The sequence below is a fragment of the Hesperophylax consimilis genome, chromosome 9 (genome assembly GCF_061612785.1).
Source record: "Hesperophylax consimilis isolate HC1 chromosome 9, BYU_Hcon_1.0, whole genome shotgun sequence".
NCBI lineage: Eukaryota > Metazoa > Arthropoda > Insecta > Trichoptera > Limnephilidae > Hesperophylax > Hesperophylax consimilis.
This window is the reverse complement of record NC_142844.1, coordinates 35,528,431-35,542,708: the sequence shown is the minus strand read 5'-3', so window position 1 is coordinate 35,542,708 and position 14,278 is coordinate 35,528,431. Positions and strand designations below refer to the sequence as shown.

Sequence of the window (14,278 nt, the reverse complement as noted above, 5' to 3'; positions counted from 1 at the left end):
GTTCAGTCGCTGCACTTTTCTAAAATGTCTATTTTTTCGCGAGATTTTCATTCAAAATTGATTTACCAATATGTCCGCTTCATCTTAAATTGATAACGATTAGTTTCCATTGTTTCCAACACTCTCACCTCTCTTTAGTACGATTTTTATCGAACTTGACACCCTGTCTCTATCATAAATAATTGCACTACAGTTGAAAATTCTGCCAGCAACTTTCTTTCGTTTTACCGTCATTCTTTTATACTATCACGTTTATAATTTTTCCATTGCATTTTCGCGTGTGTGTTTTTCAACTTGTAAAAACTTCAAAGCACTTGATTTCTATGGTTCGCTATCTCATAAATGTCTCAGTTATTGTAAACATTCCCAGGATTCGTTCCCTTGAACGTCGATTGTTTACTCTATAGTGCGTTCGCCTCTAATTTCTGTGGGAATGGAAATGTAATTAATTATCTATTTTAATGTCGGGTCCAAAGTTCATTCCTTTGTCTTTCGTAGACACACGCCTTTCCGTTCACTGATTGGTTACTCAAAATTTTATAGCTTTTTGTTCAGATCTATTGGTTGTCAAAATTCAATGTTTAATTTTTAGGCCTAGACAGGGGATTCCTTTTTCGTGCTAGACGATTTTACGACCTCTCTGCTTTCGTCCCAGAACCTCGATTTAATTCCAACTATTACAGGTGCCTACTGCAAACAAACTGAATCAATTTTTAAATCAACAGATGTCGCTAGAATGACGGTTTTCATAAATAATTTGCATATTTTTAGCAGCTATGGTTTATCTGTTTTTTCATTGTGATTTAAGCCTTTTATCACAAATCTAATCCTAGAATAAAAAAAAAACATAAACCATTTAGCGAATATCACAAAAATAAACATTTTTAACAATAAGTGTAAAATGTAATCCAAATTATCCTAAGCATGAGATTAATCCCGTCTTTAGATTTTGGAAAATAATCGTGATACGTGATAAAAGTTTCTAGAAAATAGAGAAATTCATTAATAATTTAGGATTTATCTCTTAGAAAATTACTGGAGTATTCCAGAAAGAACTAAAGATCCTTTTTTAAAATACGAAAAAATAATTTTTATAGGCTATGTCAGCTTATGTGAGTAAGGCCAAACTAAAAGAGTCAACTATGTATGATTACTTTTTTAATGATAAACTAAGGTTTATAAGATAAGGTTTTTATGCACAGCACAAAGGATAATAAATTATTATAAGCAATAATTAGTCGCCTGTAATATCAATACAAATTGAAAATATCTCCCGAGTAAAAATAAATGCCGACGACGGGAATTGAACCCTCGTCTTCTGATGTCCGGGATATATATCCAATATTTCACCAAATATGTAGATATAATAAAGCTCGAAGCCATCTAGTGGGAAATATAGCACCAACAAAGCCTTTCCTACAAACATAAAGTTGGTTGAAAAAAATATAATAAGCAGTAATTGTTGATTGAAGTACTAGTACATATTGAATTATTTGGCGTGTTGGAAATAAGCCGACGTGACTAAGTGGTCCAGAGCGTCTAACCGGACATCAGAAGGCGCGGGTTCAATTACCGTCAGCGGCATTTATTTTTAATCGGGAGATATTTTCAATTTGTATTGATATTACAGGCGACTTATTATTGCTTATAATAATTTAACTATGTCTGAAATCAATATGAGTAAGTCTCCTTCAGGGTCGGAAAAATCACATATAATATCAACATAGTGTGTATTTTCACCGCATTCAAGAATGAAAAATATTCTTTATGTTATATCGCAACTAGAGTCGAACATAGTACTCTCATTTGCTTTCAAACAATTATGAAGAAAAAGTTCATTTTTACAATAATATAAATCTCAAACCGTAAAAGGATGCGAAAAATTTCAAAAATTTTTCGAATGTTCAAATTCGAAACCACGTAAATAATAATAGTTGTCCTCTTTCTCGCTAATAACAATACCACGTCTTATTCCCTTCACACATCTTTCAGCTTTGCAGAGTCTTCTAAGATGGGGTATAGCCATGTTCATTGCTAAGACCTAAGAGTCATGTAGTCCTATTTATTTACCTTGCCTTCACACATCTTTTAGCCTTACAGAGTCCTTTAAAATGTGGATAGGTGTGTTAATTGATAAGACCTAAGAGTCATGTAGTCCTATTTATTTACCTTGCTTTCACACATCTTTTAGCCTTACAGAGTTCTAGTCCTATTCATTTACCATGCCTTCACACATCTTTCAGCTTTACAGAGTCCTCTAAGATGGGGTATAGCCATGTACATTGCTAAGACCCAAGAGTCATGTAGTCCTATTTATTTACCTTGCCTTCACACATCTTTTAGCCTAACAGAATCCTTTAAAATGTGGATAGGTGTGTTAATTGATAAGACCTAAGAGTCATGTAGTCCTATTTATTTATCTTGCCTTCACACATATTTTAGCTTTACAGAGTCTTCTAAAATGAGGACGCAATATCTGATTGGCTACGGGCAGTCGATACTTTTATGCGTTCATCACACAAAAAAAGACAACCTTCTCATTATTTTGATTATACATATTTATTAAATCAAAATTTCCTAATGATAAAATTGATTTCTTTTCCAGCATATTGGCCCGGCGCACAACTACAGAAATTCAATGATGGCGCGACAGGCAATCCGTGACACGGGCTACGAAATTTCATTAGGTTTGTTCTTTTAATATGAATAATGTATTCCGGAATGTTATATGAACGAATATCCCTCGCTTAGCATACATAAAACAATGTTGAATGATATTTATTGAGCGGGGGCAAAGCGACCAAATTTATGCAGAGAAATACAAAAGTGGAGCGAAGCGAGGTTTTTACAATGGAATATTTAGACCTTTCTGTCGGAATTTTTTATTGTTTCATATTATGGATTCTTAGTTAGGAGGTCTTCTTGATACTTGATATGACCTACAGTTTTTCGTGATGTTACAAGTCAGCCAACTCGTTACTAATAATAATTAGCATTTTTTTCAGAATAATTTATCATACGGTAAACAAGTAGGGCAGCTTCAATAATTTAAACATTGTTTAAATTTTATGTTTGATTTTTACGCCCAGCATGGCTTTCTCACTAAGTATATTAGAATAGAATTCTATTCTAATATACTTAGTGAGCTATCGAAAATTATATACAAAGTTTTTAAAGCATTACATAACGTTAAACAGATAAAATAAATATGAAACAATATTAGTAAAACATCAACATAAAAAATAAATAAAAACTAATATGTATAAGATAAATGACTAAAACTACATTACCAACGCTACTATAATTTGTAGGATTCAATAAAGTACTGGTATAGATTACTCTTAGTTCTATAAATGGATATCCCATATCATGCATCCTATTGGTTAGTGAGTGTGTCTGATATTAGGTTGTGTATGTATTACAGAAGAATGTTACATTTTGTCTTGTGTTCCTAGTCGGCACATGGGATTTAATAGCGGCGACGATGGCAGGGCTCTCAATTAAGTTGTCCATTACTCTGTAATACACACAGGTCTAATATAATTAACAATTTTGCTGAATCCATAAGTAAGTACGAAGAAAACATGTGCTGAATCTAAAATAGGGATTTGATTATAATTAATAGAAAAGTAAAACAACTTTGAAGGTTAGATATATTATCAAAGCAGATTTTTTTAGAAATATACCAACTCAATGTTTTAATTAAAATTGTAATTGAACGCAGACCTCTTCAGAGCCTTACCGATTCTACGGGGTTACACTGTTTCACTGTTTTTTTCCGAATTTTTTTTTATAATAATCAACCATTACGTTCTAGTTGTGTTTGTGATGATTTACTTATATTTTTACAGCATAAATCTCATATTTTATATTTGATATTTCTAGACTGACAATATAACCTTTTTATTTAGATTTCGTAAGGAAAGAGTTTTTATGAAAAACATTATATAAGATTCCTTGTTCGAGGGGTAAGGCTCTTGACTAGCAATCCGGAGGTCGTGGGTTCAAATTCCGGCGTACGCAAGTAAATTTTATTTGATTAATTTTTGTTATTAGACACTTAAATGATTTAAAACAATACAAAGTATATTTGCGGCATGTTCCAAAGTTGAATATACTCTTAGTATCGCCTTGGTTTAAGATCACCATTCAAAATTGAAACATTGTTTGAAATGGCTTTAGCGTTGTTGATGAGCAGATCTGAATAGCCAGGTTCCAGCCCCACCTTCCTCTTCCCTATCTCCTTCCCCTCCCTACCACCGTCAGCCTCACAACATACCCCAATTGAGGATGCCATAACCTCACTGGCTCCAGACGGTTGGAGGCAGTTGGGACTCTTGTGCGGTATTCACATAAAATTTTCGATTTTCGATTTCGCATTTTCGAAAATAAATTCGTTTTCAGCTACAACAACATCAGTAATGCAATCTTTTGTAATATTATCACTCTAGTACACCTAAAAGGCTAACTGACTTTTTTGTTAAATTAAAAAGGTAGCTGCTAAAAATATGGAAGAAAATAGTTGCAAGATGATGTTGTTAATTCGGAATTTGAACTATGAGATCAACAAATACGAAATTTAATAAATATTTCCCAATGGTCGAGTGGATAAGACACCTGTCCGGCAAGACGAGAGATCCTGGGTTCGTTTCCTAGTTGTGACAGTTATTTTTTTGTCTTGTTCTGTATCATGTTTTGTACAGGTTTATTATTATTATCTTCTCCCTCAATGATATATTACATTGTTGGGTATAACATTAAATAAAGTTTTTCCTCAAACGGAAGAACACCTGGAGAATAGTAATGAAAGCTTCAAATGCAGAGAACAAAAGATTTTCTCGTAAAAAGCAAATATTAAAAAAAACTGATGGCCTAATATCCGTTAGTATGGTCGTAGACTAGCTAAATATTTGACTGCGAATATTCATATTTATGAACATATAAAACGGTACCGTATTACGGTAACGTGGAGTGAACTACGTACATACGGGGTGGTTTAATATGTAGACTGTCCCAAGGCAAATGGGCGTAAGTGACAAAACAAAACTCGCAAAACAAGGAAAAAAAATAACGATATAACCTGCGAATTTTTTAATTATTATTAACTTTTTTATTATTATTTTATGAATGTAAAATTTAGTTTAAAATAATTGTGAATATTTTATTTTCTGTTTTTTTTTCACCACTCAATATTTTCATAACATTTGCAGGGAATTAAAAAAATAAGAAATAAAATAAATATCTAAAACAACAGTTTCTGTACAGAAAATTTTATTAAGAAAAATAACAATTATTTTATAAACTATCAGAGATATAATAATTTATTAAGAAGTTATTGAAGTTATAGTAATTTATTTTTTTTAAATTATATAATTTCTATAATAATAATTTTAAAAAAACTTAGTGAGAACACGCTCTGAAAACTCACTAAGTTTTTTTAAAATTATTATTATAGAAATTATATAATTAAAAAAAAAAAAAATTACTGTAACTTCAATAACTTCTTAATAAATTATTATATCTCTGATAGTTTATAAAATAATTGTTATTTTTCTTAATAAAATTTTCTGTACAAATTATAATATCTAAAATGAGATTAAAAGAATTTGGCATTCTCAGACTATAAAAATATTACCATTCGTTATTTCGGCTACTGGCATTATACCTAGCTCTCTCATTAAAAATGGAGGCGTATTAGATCTATCAAAAAATTATGTATAAACATGCAAAAGTCGGTCATTTTTAATACATGTAGGATAACGAAAGATTTTTTAAATATTTATGTTGAGGAATCAGTAGGATTTATAGGAGTTCTACCGAGCCGAACGCTCTGATATGAAAATATCTGGAGTCGGTGAATTATTTTCCCATTTGATCTCTGGTGAGTTGACGTGTTGTTTTTGTATTGTTTTGTATTTATTTTGCTTATATATTGCACTTGCATAATGTTGATTGACTAGATGATCATTTGTGGAAAAGTGTGTGGAAGGGTTTAGTTTTTCCTATGGGGAAGATTTAACCCGGACATAAATTCGGAAACATAGTAAGAATACAATATAAGCGACTGTAAAACGAAAATTAGGAACAGAAAAATCAGAAAATGATTCGGTCTCATCTAGGAACCCAGGACCTCAGCCTTGCCAGGACTTTACTCTACTGAGCCAATCAAAACTACTAACATGATCTTCAATTTCTTAATATTTTTATTGGCTGCTATCTTTATTATTACAAGATTCTTCCCAAACTAAATGCAATCTAGATGGCGTCTTTGATAAATATATCCATGTTTCACTTTATTTGCGACATCTATTGACTTTTTTAAAAGTCTAAGATGAATATATACATTTTTTTAATGAGTAAAACCTCAAATTGTAATATTTAATCATTGAAGATGACATAAGCAAATCTCATATTTCAATGTTTCATGTTCGCTAATATTGTCATCAATGATTAAAATTATTTTTTCTCTCTTTGACCATCCTAAAATCCTACAACTTTTGTGGTACACCCCTTTGGCTTGGATCAGTCATTTTGTAGCAGGAACATGTGAACAATATTTGAAATATTAATATAAGTTTATTACTTTTGGTTTCAGGAATGATGCCAAAGTCCATAGGACCGCTGACTTTCATTTTTACGGGATCTGGCAACGTGTCGCAGGTCAGTTGGTTTGAATGGGACTTATTAAATACAATTCGGCGATATTCCGGCCGCTTGACTGGGCTGTGAGAGCAAGTAATTCAGAACACATGTGGCGATAAAAGCTCTTCTATACAAGATAGAACTTTTAATATTTGATTTCAAAGCTGCGGTGTTAATTTTAGCGTCATAACCAAGTGTTCATTAAACGCTGTTATGCTCTGTAAATTAGATCAACATACACAAGGGTGTTAAGAGACGTATCTGATTTGCTTTAACCAATTCATGGGGTTATTTGAAGTAAAAAATTTAGATGACATTTTGGTCTCATATTGTCCTGTAGGGGTCTAGTGGTGGGGGGGGGGGTATAATGTAAAGGAATCACAGGTTAAAGTAAGACAGGTACTTCTCTTAACACCTGTATAAACTGAGTTCAGTATGTGACATTACTGGCATTCATTTGCAATACTGAGGTGAGCCATGATAAATGTATAGTAGTATTGTTACTCTTGGGTAAAGTCATTTAATACTAATTCAAATGTTCACGTCATTGACTCTACTGTTGAATTTGGTATCCATCTCTAGTATCGAATCTCGGATACCTGAACAATTCCTGACTGTGCAAAAACAGGTATTTGCCACGGTGGCTGTATTCCCCTGTCTAAACTGGCAAATTGCAACTTTGAAATAATATAGTCGTCAAATGAGAACTCAGGATAGTGACAACTTTACCCACTTTTGAAAAATGATATAAACTCAATTAGTGTATAAATAAAGTTCACTAATTTTTCTTCTTAACTCCTCGCGCACCATTCACAAAGATTCCCGATGAGAAGATCAAAGGCATTCGCAGCGTACTGTAAAGAAGTTATAATTGTGTGATGCCAATACAGTTTGATACCAGGTAAACTATCAAAGTGGGTTAGAACTGCGAGAATTATTTATCAGCATGAAATTGAACATAAACCGTGCAGCATGCATTTAACTTAAGCTTAGGGGAGATATGAAGTGAAGCGATCGATAGCTGCAGTTGAACTACATTCAGTTTTCAGATGGTTCAGCCATATTATACCAATAGTTTACCAGAAGTTAATCTGCATTATTGAACCAAATAGAAGAGTTCTACACTTCTGCAGCCGGCGCCGTAAGGAATTTTCAATTACTTACATGTTTATCGCCGCGTCAGTTGCTTTCAAACTTTATCAGTTTCTTCGGAAAGTTTCCAGGAAACTTTTCATATTGCACAAGTTATGTAAATTTTTCCAATTATGTAAGAATTAATTGGCTAACCTTAGTAAGCTCTAGATTTTTCAAGTAATTATTACACACGTGAAGTCGAAATGATTTAGTAAAAGTGCGTCGGTAAGCCTGAAGGACGGGTTGTTTCACAGAATGACAATTCATAAAATATCAAAGTTGATTGACAAGTTCTGTTTATTATTTATTACATCATTTAGGGACAGTTGCTTCACAGAACTGAAATTATACTAGTTCTTGAATAGATCATTCAGAAATTTGATGAATTGTCCAATTTGATGAATTGTTCAAATTGATGAATTGTTAAATTTGATGAATTGTTCAATTTGATGAATTGTTCAATTTGATGAATTTTTCAATTTGATGAATTGTTCATTTTGATGAATTGTTCAAATTTTGTGAATCCTAAGATGGATTGTTTTAGAAAATTTGAACAATACATCATGTGTCGAAGTTGATTTTCAAGTTCTGTGAAGGAGAAGGAGAAGGGGGAAGAAGGTAGGAAAGTAGTTGACAATTCTAACCTCGTAACCGAACACAGATAAATGGTTCTGATTGGTGGTCTTTCACTAAGCTGACACTTAGAGGACACAGGATGTATCAGCACGTACCCGAAAGACTTTTCTGAGCATAAATAGAGTGAAAAAATGTAAATGTCGTTTTGCTGTCCGTTGAAATTTATTCAATTAGTAAAAATATTAATTTATTTATTCCGGAACGTTGAGAAGTTAGTGCGATCCCACACTCCCCATAGAGAGTGTAAATACATAATAATACGAGTATATGCAATATATGCATACAAGTTGTCCTGGACGCTCACGCCAGTGACATCGACTGTAAATTGCCGGCTTCCTCTTAAGTGTACTTTGGGTAAGGATTTGCAAATAAAACACAGAATTCACGAATGTCGTCGGACAACTGACTGATTGCGCCAGTTACTTCCCTATTTATTGGGCTTAAAGTGTACAGTGTCTACACGTGTTAATAGGGTTAGTTATTTCTGAGAAGGAGTGCATGGGTCTAGCACAGAAATAAATTAATCAAGTCCCACGGTTGAGGGTATCCGCCCACGCGAAAGGTTATACAAATCAAAGAAGAGTCATCTTATGTGAGAACAGATAAACAATTATTTTAATTGTAACATTAATTTCAAATGAGCCTCTGCTCTCTGATACACAGGTAATAAAATAAATTTAATAGAATAATAATAATAATATTTGGCTAATTTATATAGCGCCGTTTTCGTAATAAATCACCTCAAGGGCGCTCTGCAATTTTTTTTTTTTTATTTTTTATTTTTTATTGTTTAACTTATAACATTGTTACATTGTACATAAAATTAGTTAAAAATAAGTAATAGTGTAAAACATATGTTGTTGAATTTCTACTCCAATGAAGAGTGCTAGCTCTTGAGCTTGGCGTAGGAGTTATTTGACAATTATTTCATGTTTATATCAGTAATTAACATTATTACAGTACAATAAATATAAACTTAAAAGAGGATTGTGACGTTAATTTTGGTTGAAACATGAATTGAAGTTATAACATTTGATAGGTGATATTAATTTTTTTTAAAGATAAATTTAACCTTCTTTTTGAATAAAATAAAATCTGGTATTTTTTTCACTTCTTCGGGAAGACTATTAAAATATATTATGCCTTTGTAAATGTAGTTATTGTGCATTTGTTGTGTTGAAAATAGAGGAATTTGGATGTTAAAATTATGCCTTAAGGATGAGTTAAATTTAAGTTTTTTTACTACAGTTTCTTTATATATTTGTAATATTGCATCTTTTTTATAGAGGTCTTCAATTTTTGGTACTTCGAAAATTTTGAACAATGATGCTGAAGAGAAAGTTGGTTTTTTTTTCAAAATTACTTTGATAATTAGTTTTTGTACCACTTTAACAGAGCTTAAAAATTTTTCATATGCACCTCCCCACCCAATGATTCCATACTGAAGTAATGATTGGACTAGTGCGTAATAGACTTTTTTCAGGTTGTTTATCTTGAGAACATTTCTTAATCTAATGAATATATAGATACATTTTCTAATGCGTTTAACAAGTTCACATATGTGTCTGTTCCATTTCATATGTTGGTCTACAATTACACCGAGGTATTTTATTTCAGTTGTTTGGTTTAGTATGGTACATGATTCATTACAAACATCTTTGTTACATTTTTTGTTGTGTATTATTATATGAATGTTGGGGTTAGTTTTGAATTTATTTATTGTGAATGGTATATAAACTGTTTTTTTTGCGTTAATTGTAAGTAGATTTGTATCGAACCAGTTTTTTAGGATTTGGATGTCATTATTTGCATTTTCATTTACAATTTTCCAGTCATTACCCTTAATTATGATAATTGTATCATCTGCGTAAGATATAACTGTTCCACTGAGGTTTTGTTTGAAAATATCGTTTACGTACATGATAAAAAGTAAAGGACCCAAAACAGTACCTTGTGGTATCCCAAAATCACTTGTGAGTGGTAGACTAGATGCGTGATTAATTTTTACAACTTGTGTTCTTTGGTGAAGATAACTTTTTAGCCAACTTAATGCTGTGTCATTAAAACCTACGATCTTTAATTTTTGTATTAGTTTGACATGAGATATGCTGTCGAAGGCTTTTTGGAGATCAACAAAAATACCAACACATTTTAATGATTTGTCTAAAGCGTCTTGTATGGTACTAGATAATTTAGCAATGGCGTCTTTTGTGCTTTTGTTTTCCATGAATCCAAACTGATTTTCGTGAATTATATTATTAATCTTTATGAACTGAGTTATTCTTTTTTTGGCAATTTTTTCAAATATTTTTGCAATGTTTGATAGTAAAGAAATAGGGCGGTAATTGGTTGGTTCTTCCGGATTGCCGGTTTTAAATATTGGTATAATTACAGATTGTTTGTACATGGATGGAAAAACTCCGCTTTGAAAACTTGTATTGATTATATGAGTTAATGGTTTTGATACTTGTGATTTTATACATTTCAGTGTTTGTATTGTGACCCCATCAAAACCAGGGGCAGAACCTCCTTTCATACCTGTAATAATTTGTTCAATTTCTTCTGGTGTTGTTGGTTGAAATAATTCAAATTTATGCTCATTATTTACTGTAGTATTTGGGTCATTTGGGGTAAGGCCTTTTGGATTTTTTTAGCGAGGTTTTTTCCTACATTAGCAAAAAAATTGTTAAATACATTTGCGGCTTCTAGAGGTTTATCTTTACAGCAGATTTTTGAATCATTATGATTTACATTGTTGATTGTTTTATTTTTTAAATGTTTTTTATCGACAATTTCATTTATGATGGACCAAATCCTTTTACTGTCATTTCCAGATAATTCAAGTTTTTGTTTGTAGTAGTCATCCTTTGTGTTTTTTATTAGATATGTAAGTTTTTTTTTATAAGCTTTGAAATGTTTTTGTAATGTTATATTTTCCGGTTGTTTTGTATATTGTTTGTAGAGTGTTTCTTTGTGTCTAATTGAGATGATTAATCCGTGAGTTATCCATGGTTTGATTGGCTTTAGTTTTGAAGATGTTTTGTTAGATTTAATATTTCTACAAGCATTTATGTGAAAACTCAGTTTTTTATCAAATATTTTGCAGCATTCTTCTACATCGTTACATTGATATATTTCTTGCCATTCTTTTTCGTTACTTAATATTTTAGTGAGAGAATTTATATTAATACTATAGTTGTATTTATCAGTATTATTAACGGCCGTTGTGGTTGGTAATGAGAGGTTTTGATGTTTGTAGTCATATTTAAATATACATGCAAAATGATCCGTTACAGATGTTTTAATTATATATTTATTAAATAGTTAATACTAGAACTACTGACTTAAAACTAGTGACTTACGTCTGAGACTTATATCTAGAGACTTACGACTAAGATCTATAAACTTAAAAACAAAAACAAAAAATCTTTGCCACTGGATATAACCTAGTGCATCTTATATATATATATATATATATATATATACGCATGTGTGATACGCATTCCGTCTCGCTCCAGCAGCATCGTACAGACGAGACAGAGCACGTATCACGTGATCCATTGAGACGTGTAGCAGTGTTATCAGCAGCTTTTCATTTTTTTATAATAACGTATACATTAAAAATTTATATAAAAATTAATTTTAAAATCATTATAATTTAATATATATAAAAAAATGTTAATATTCAAAAAAATAGTCCAAAAAGTAATCGTAAGTAAGGTCTGAAAATATTTGCCAACAATTTAAATTTACAAACAAAACAAATAAAAACGTACACATTTAAATGCAAAAAAATCTTTTATTAAAAAATTAAAAACATTTTTCAATATTAAATAAAATGCGGGAGACCTAAATGTTGCAAAGGAGTAATTTTAACTCTTTTATTTCAGACCGTATTGTGTATTTTTTATATTGAAAAAATCGTTTAATCTTTCGTTACAACAAAAAATATATATAAAAAAGAAAATTATTAAAAACATTAGGCCTCTTGCAGGAGCTCTATTTATTATTTAATGATTTTCAAAATTTATCTAATTTTTTATTTAGCAATTTTTGTTGTCTTCGTGGGTGAACAGAAACAAATTTTTATAAACTTTAAATTTGGAATTTCCATTTTTTTTTTCGATGCACCCTATTGTACATTGTTCGTATTTACGAGTAGGTACGTACTATATTTTGTATCATGCTGTGTCTAGTCGATTTGGAGAAGGATTTATTTTTTCTGTCCTCGATGATAAATAATCTGAAGACAGCATCCATCTTCCTCCGTGACAGGTTCTTTTATCGTGTTAGTAAAAAAGTTTTGTATGAACCCGCCTGGGGACTTTGATTTTAAATATCAAATAGTAGTATGAAATAGATTGACGATTTGACATACAATTCTGGAGAGTATTTTCAAAATTGTTATACAAAGGTTAAACAATGTAGAAAAACAAATGCCTCAAGGGAATAGTTTAAAAATAGAGGCTTCCACAACGGAATGACAGGCGTGAATTTCACGTACCAATTTACTCCGCCAGAATTACGCACGGACAGAATTATATATGGAAGATATGGTACATGGAAAAAATTACACATGCTTGAAAAACCCAACTAAATTTGTAAAAAAATATATATAATTCACTTGTGTCTCAAAGACACAAGTGAATAATAATATACGTAAAACTCTTTTTGATTTTTTTTCATATGATGATGATCGTGATTACCTTTTTTTGAGCAACTCTCGTGATAAAAAAATAAAAATAAAATAAAGCGGATGAATTTACAAATATATTTTTTTTAAATACATTTTAATAGGATCTTAATAGAGATTGTTGAAGAATATTAAATTAATTTTACAAAGAATAATAATAGGGAATTTTTTTTTGTTACTTTGAATTTTTTTATAATTTGTTTCCAATCTTATATTAATAGGTTATTTCAATCCAATATATTTGTAATATTTTTGTGCTGTGGTGGTGTTACTGCTGTTCGAATTAAGTGTTAAGTTATAATTGTTGAAACAATGTTTTGAAATTTGTAAAAGAGCTATTTTTATAAATAATTTGCAGTTTTTTTTTTTAATAATATTCATTGGATAATTTCTAGTGGCAAGAGATATGTTTCGAAAGCACCACCTCATCAAAAATTCAACACTGCAATACAGATTGAATAACTATCTATAATTAAACCAAAGTATTTTACGTTCGTTTTAATGGTAAAAACAGAGCAGTCCGGCTTACATAGATTTGAATATAAAATACAATTTCATGAAATGTAATTAAAAAACAACTATTAAAAAGTTACATGAGCGACAGAACACAACAAGTCAAAATTAATAACTATACTAGCAAACCACTGCCGATTACACACAGAGTTCCACAAGGAAGCATACTAGGGCCAGTTCTTTTCATAATTTACATAAATGAACTTTGCAGCATGGAAATAGATGGAGAAATAATTAGTTACGCAGACGACACAGTTTTACTATTTAAATCTAAGGATTGGAATAAGGTTTATAACATAGCGAATCTAGGAATCACGCAAGTGAAAAAATGGTTGGACTCAAATACACTCACACTAAACATATCGAAAACAAAATTCACAACGTACAGCATAACTAACACAGGACAGCCAAAAAACAATACAAACACCATAAAAATACACGAATGCATAAACACCAACATCTGCGATTGCCCCCCTCTAGAAAAAACAGAACAAATAAAGTATCTAGGAATCGTAATTGACCATAATCTTAGATGGACACATCACATCAAACAAATCACAAATGGACTCCTCAGAACAATACACATTTTCCTAAACATAAGAAACATATATAAAATAAAACAATTGAAAACAATATATTATGCACTATGCCAATCAATAA

General features: G+C 31.0%; 1 protein-coding gene across 2 annotated transcripts in view; it reads left to right on the top strand.

Annotated features, from left to right (window-relative positions):
- Positions 1-14,278, top strand: part of LKRSDH (lysine ketoglutarate reductase/saccharopine dehydrogenase) — a 418,858-nt gene that overhangs the window by 57,504 nt on the left and 347,076 nt on the right. For both annotated transcript variants that reach the window (XM_089635917.1, XM_089635918.1), the window contains exons 5-6: positions 2,606-2,687; positions 6,596-6,660. In XM_089635917.1, coding sequence (XP_089492043.1) covers positions 2,606-2,687; positions 6,596-6,660 — 147 coding nt within the window. The remainder of the gene's footprint in view (positions 1-2,605; positions 2,688-6,595; positions 6,661-14,278) is intronic.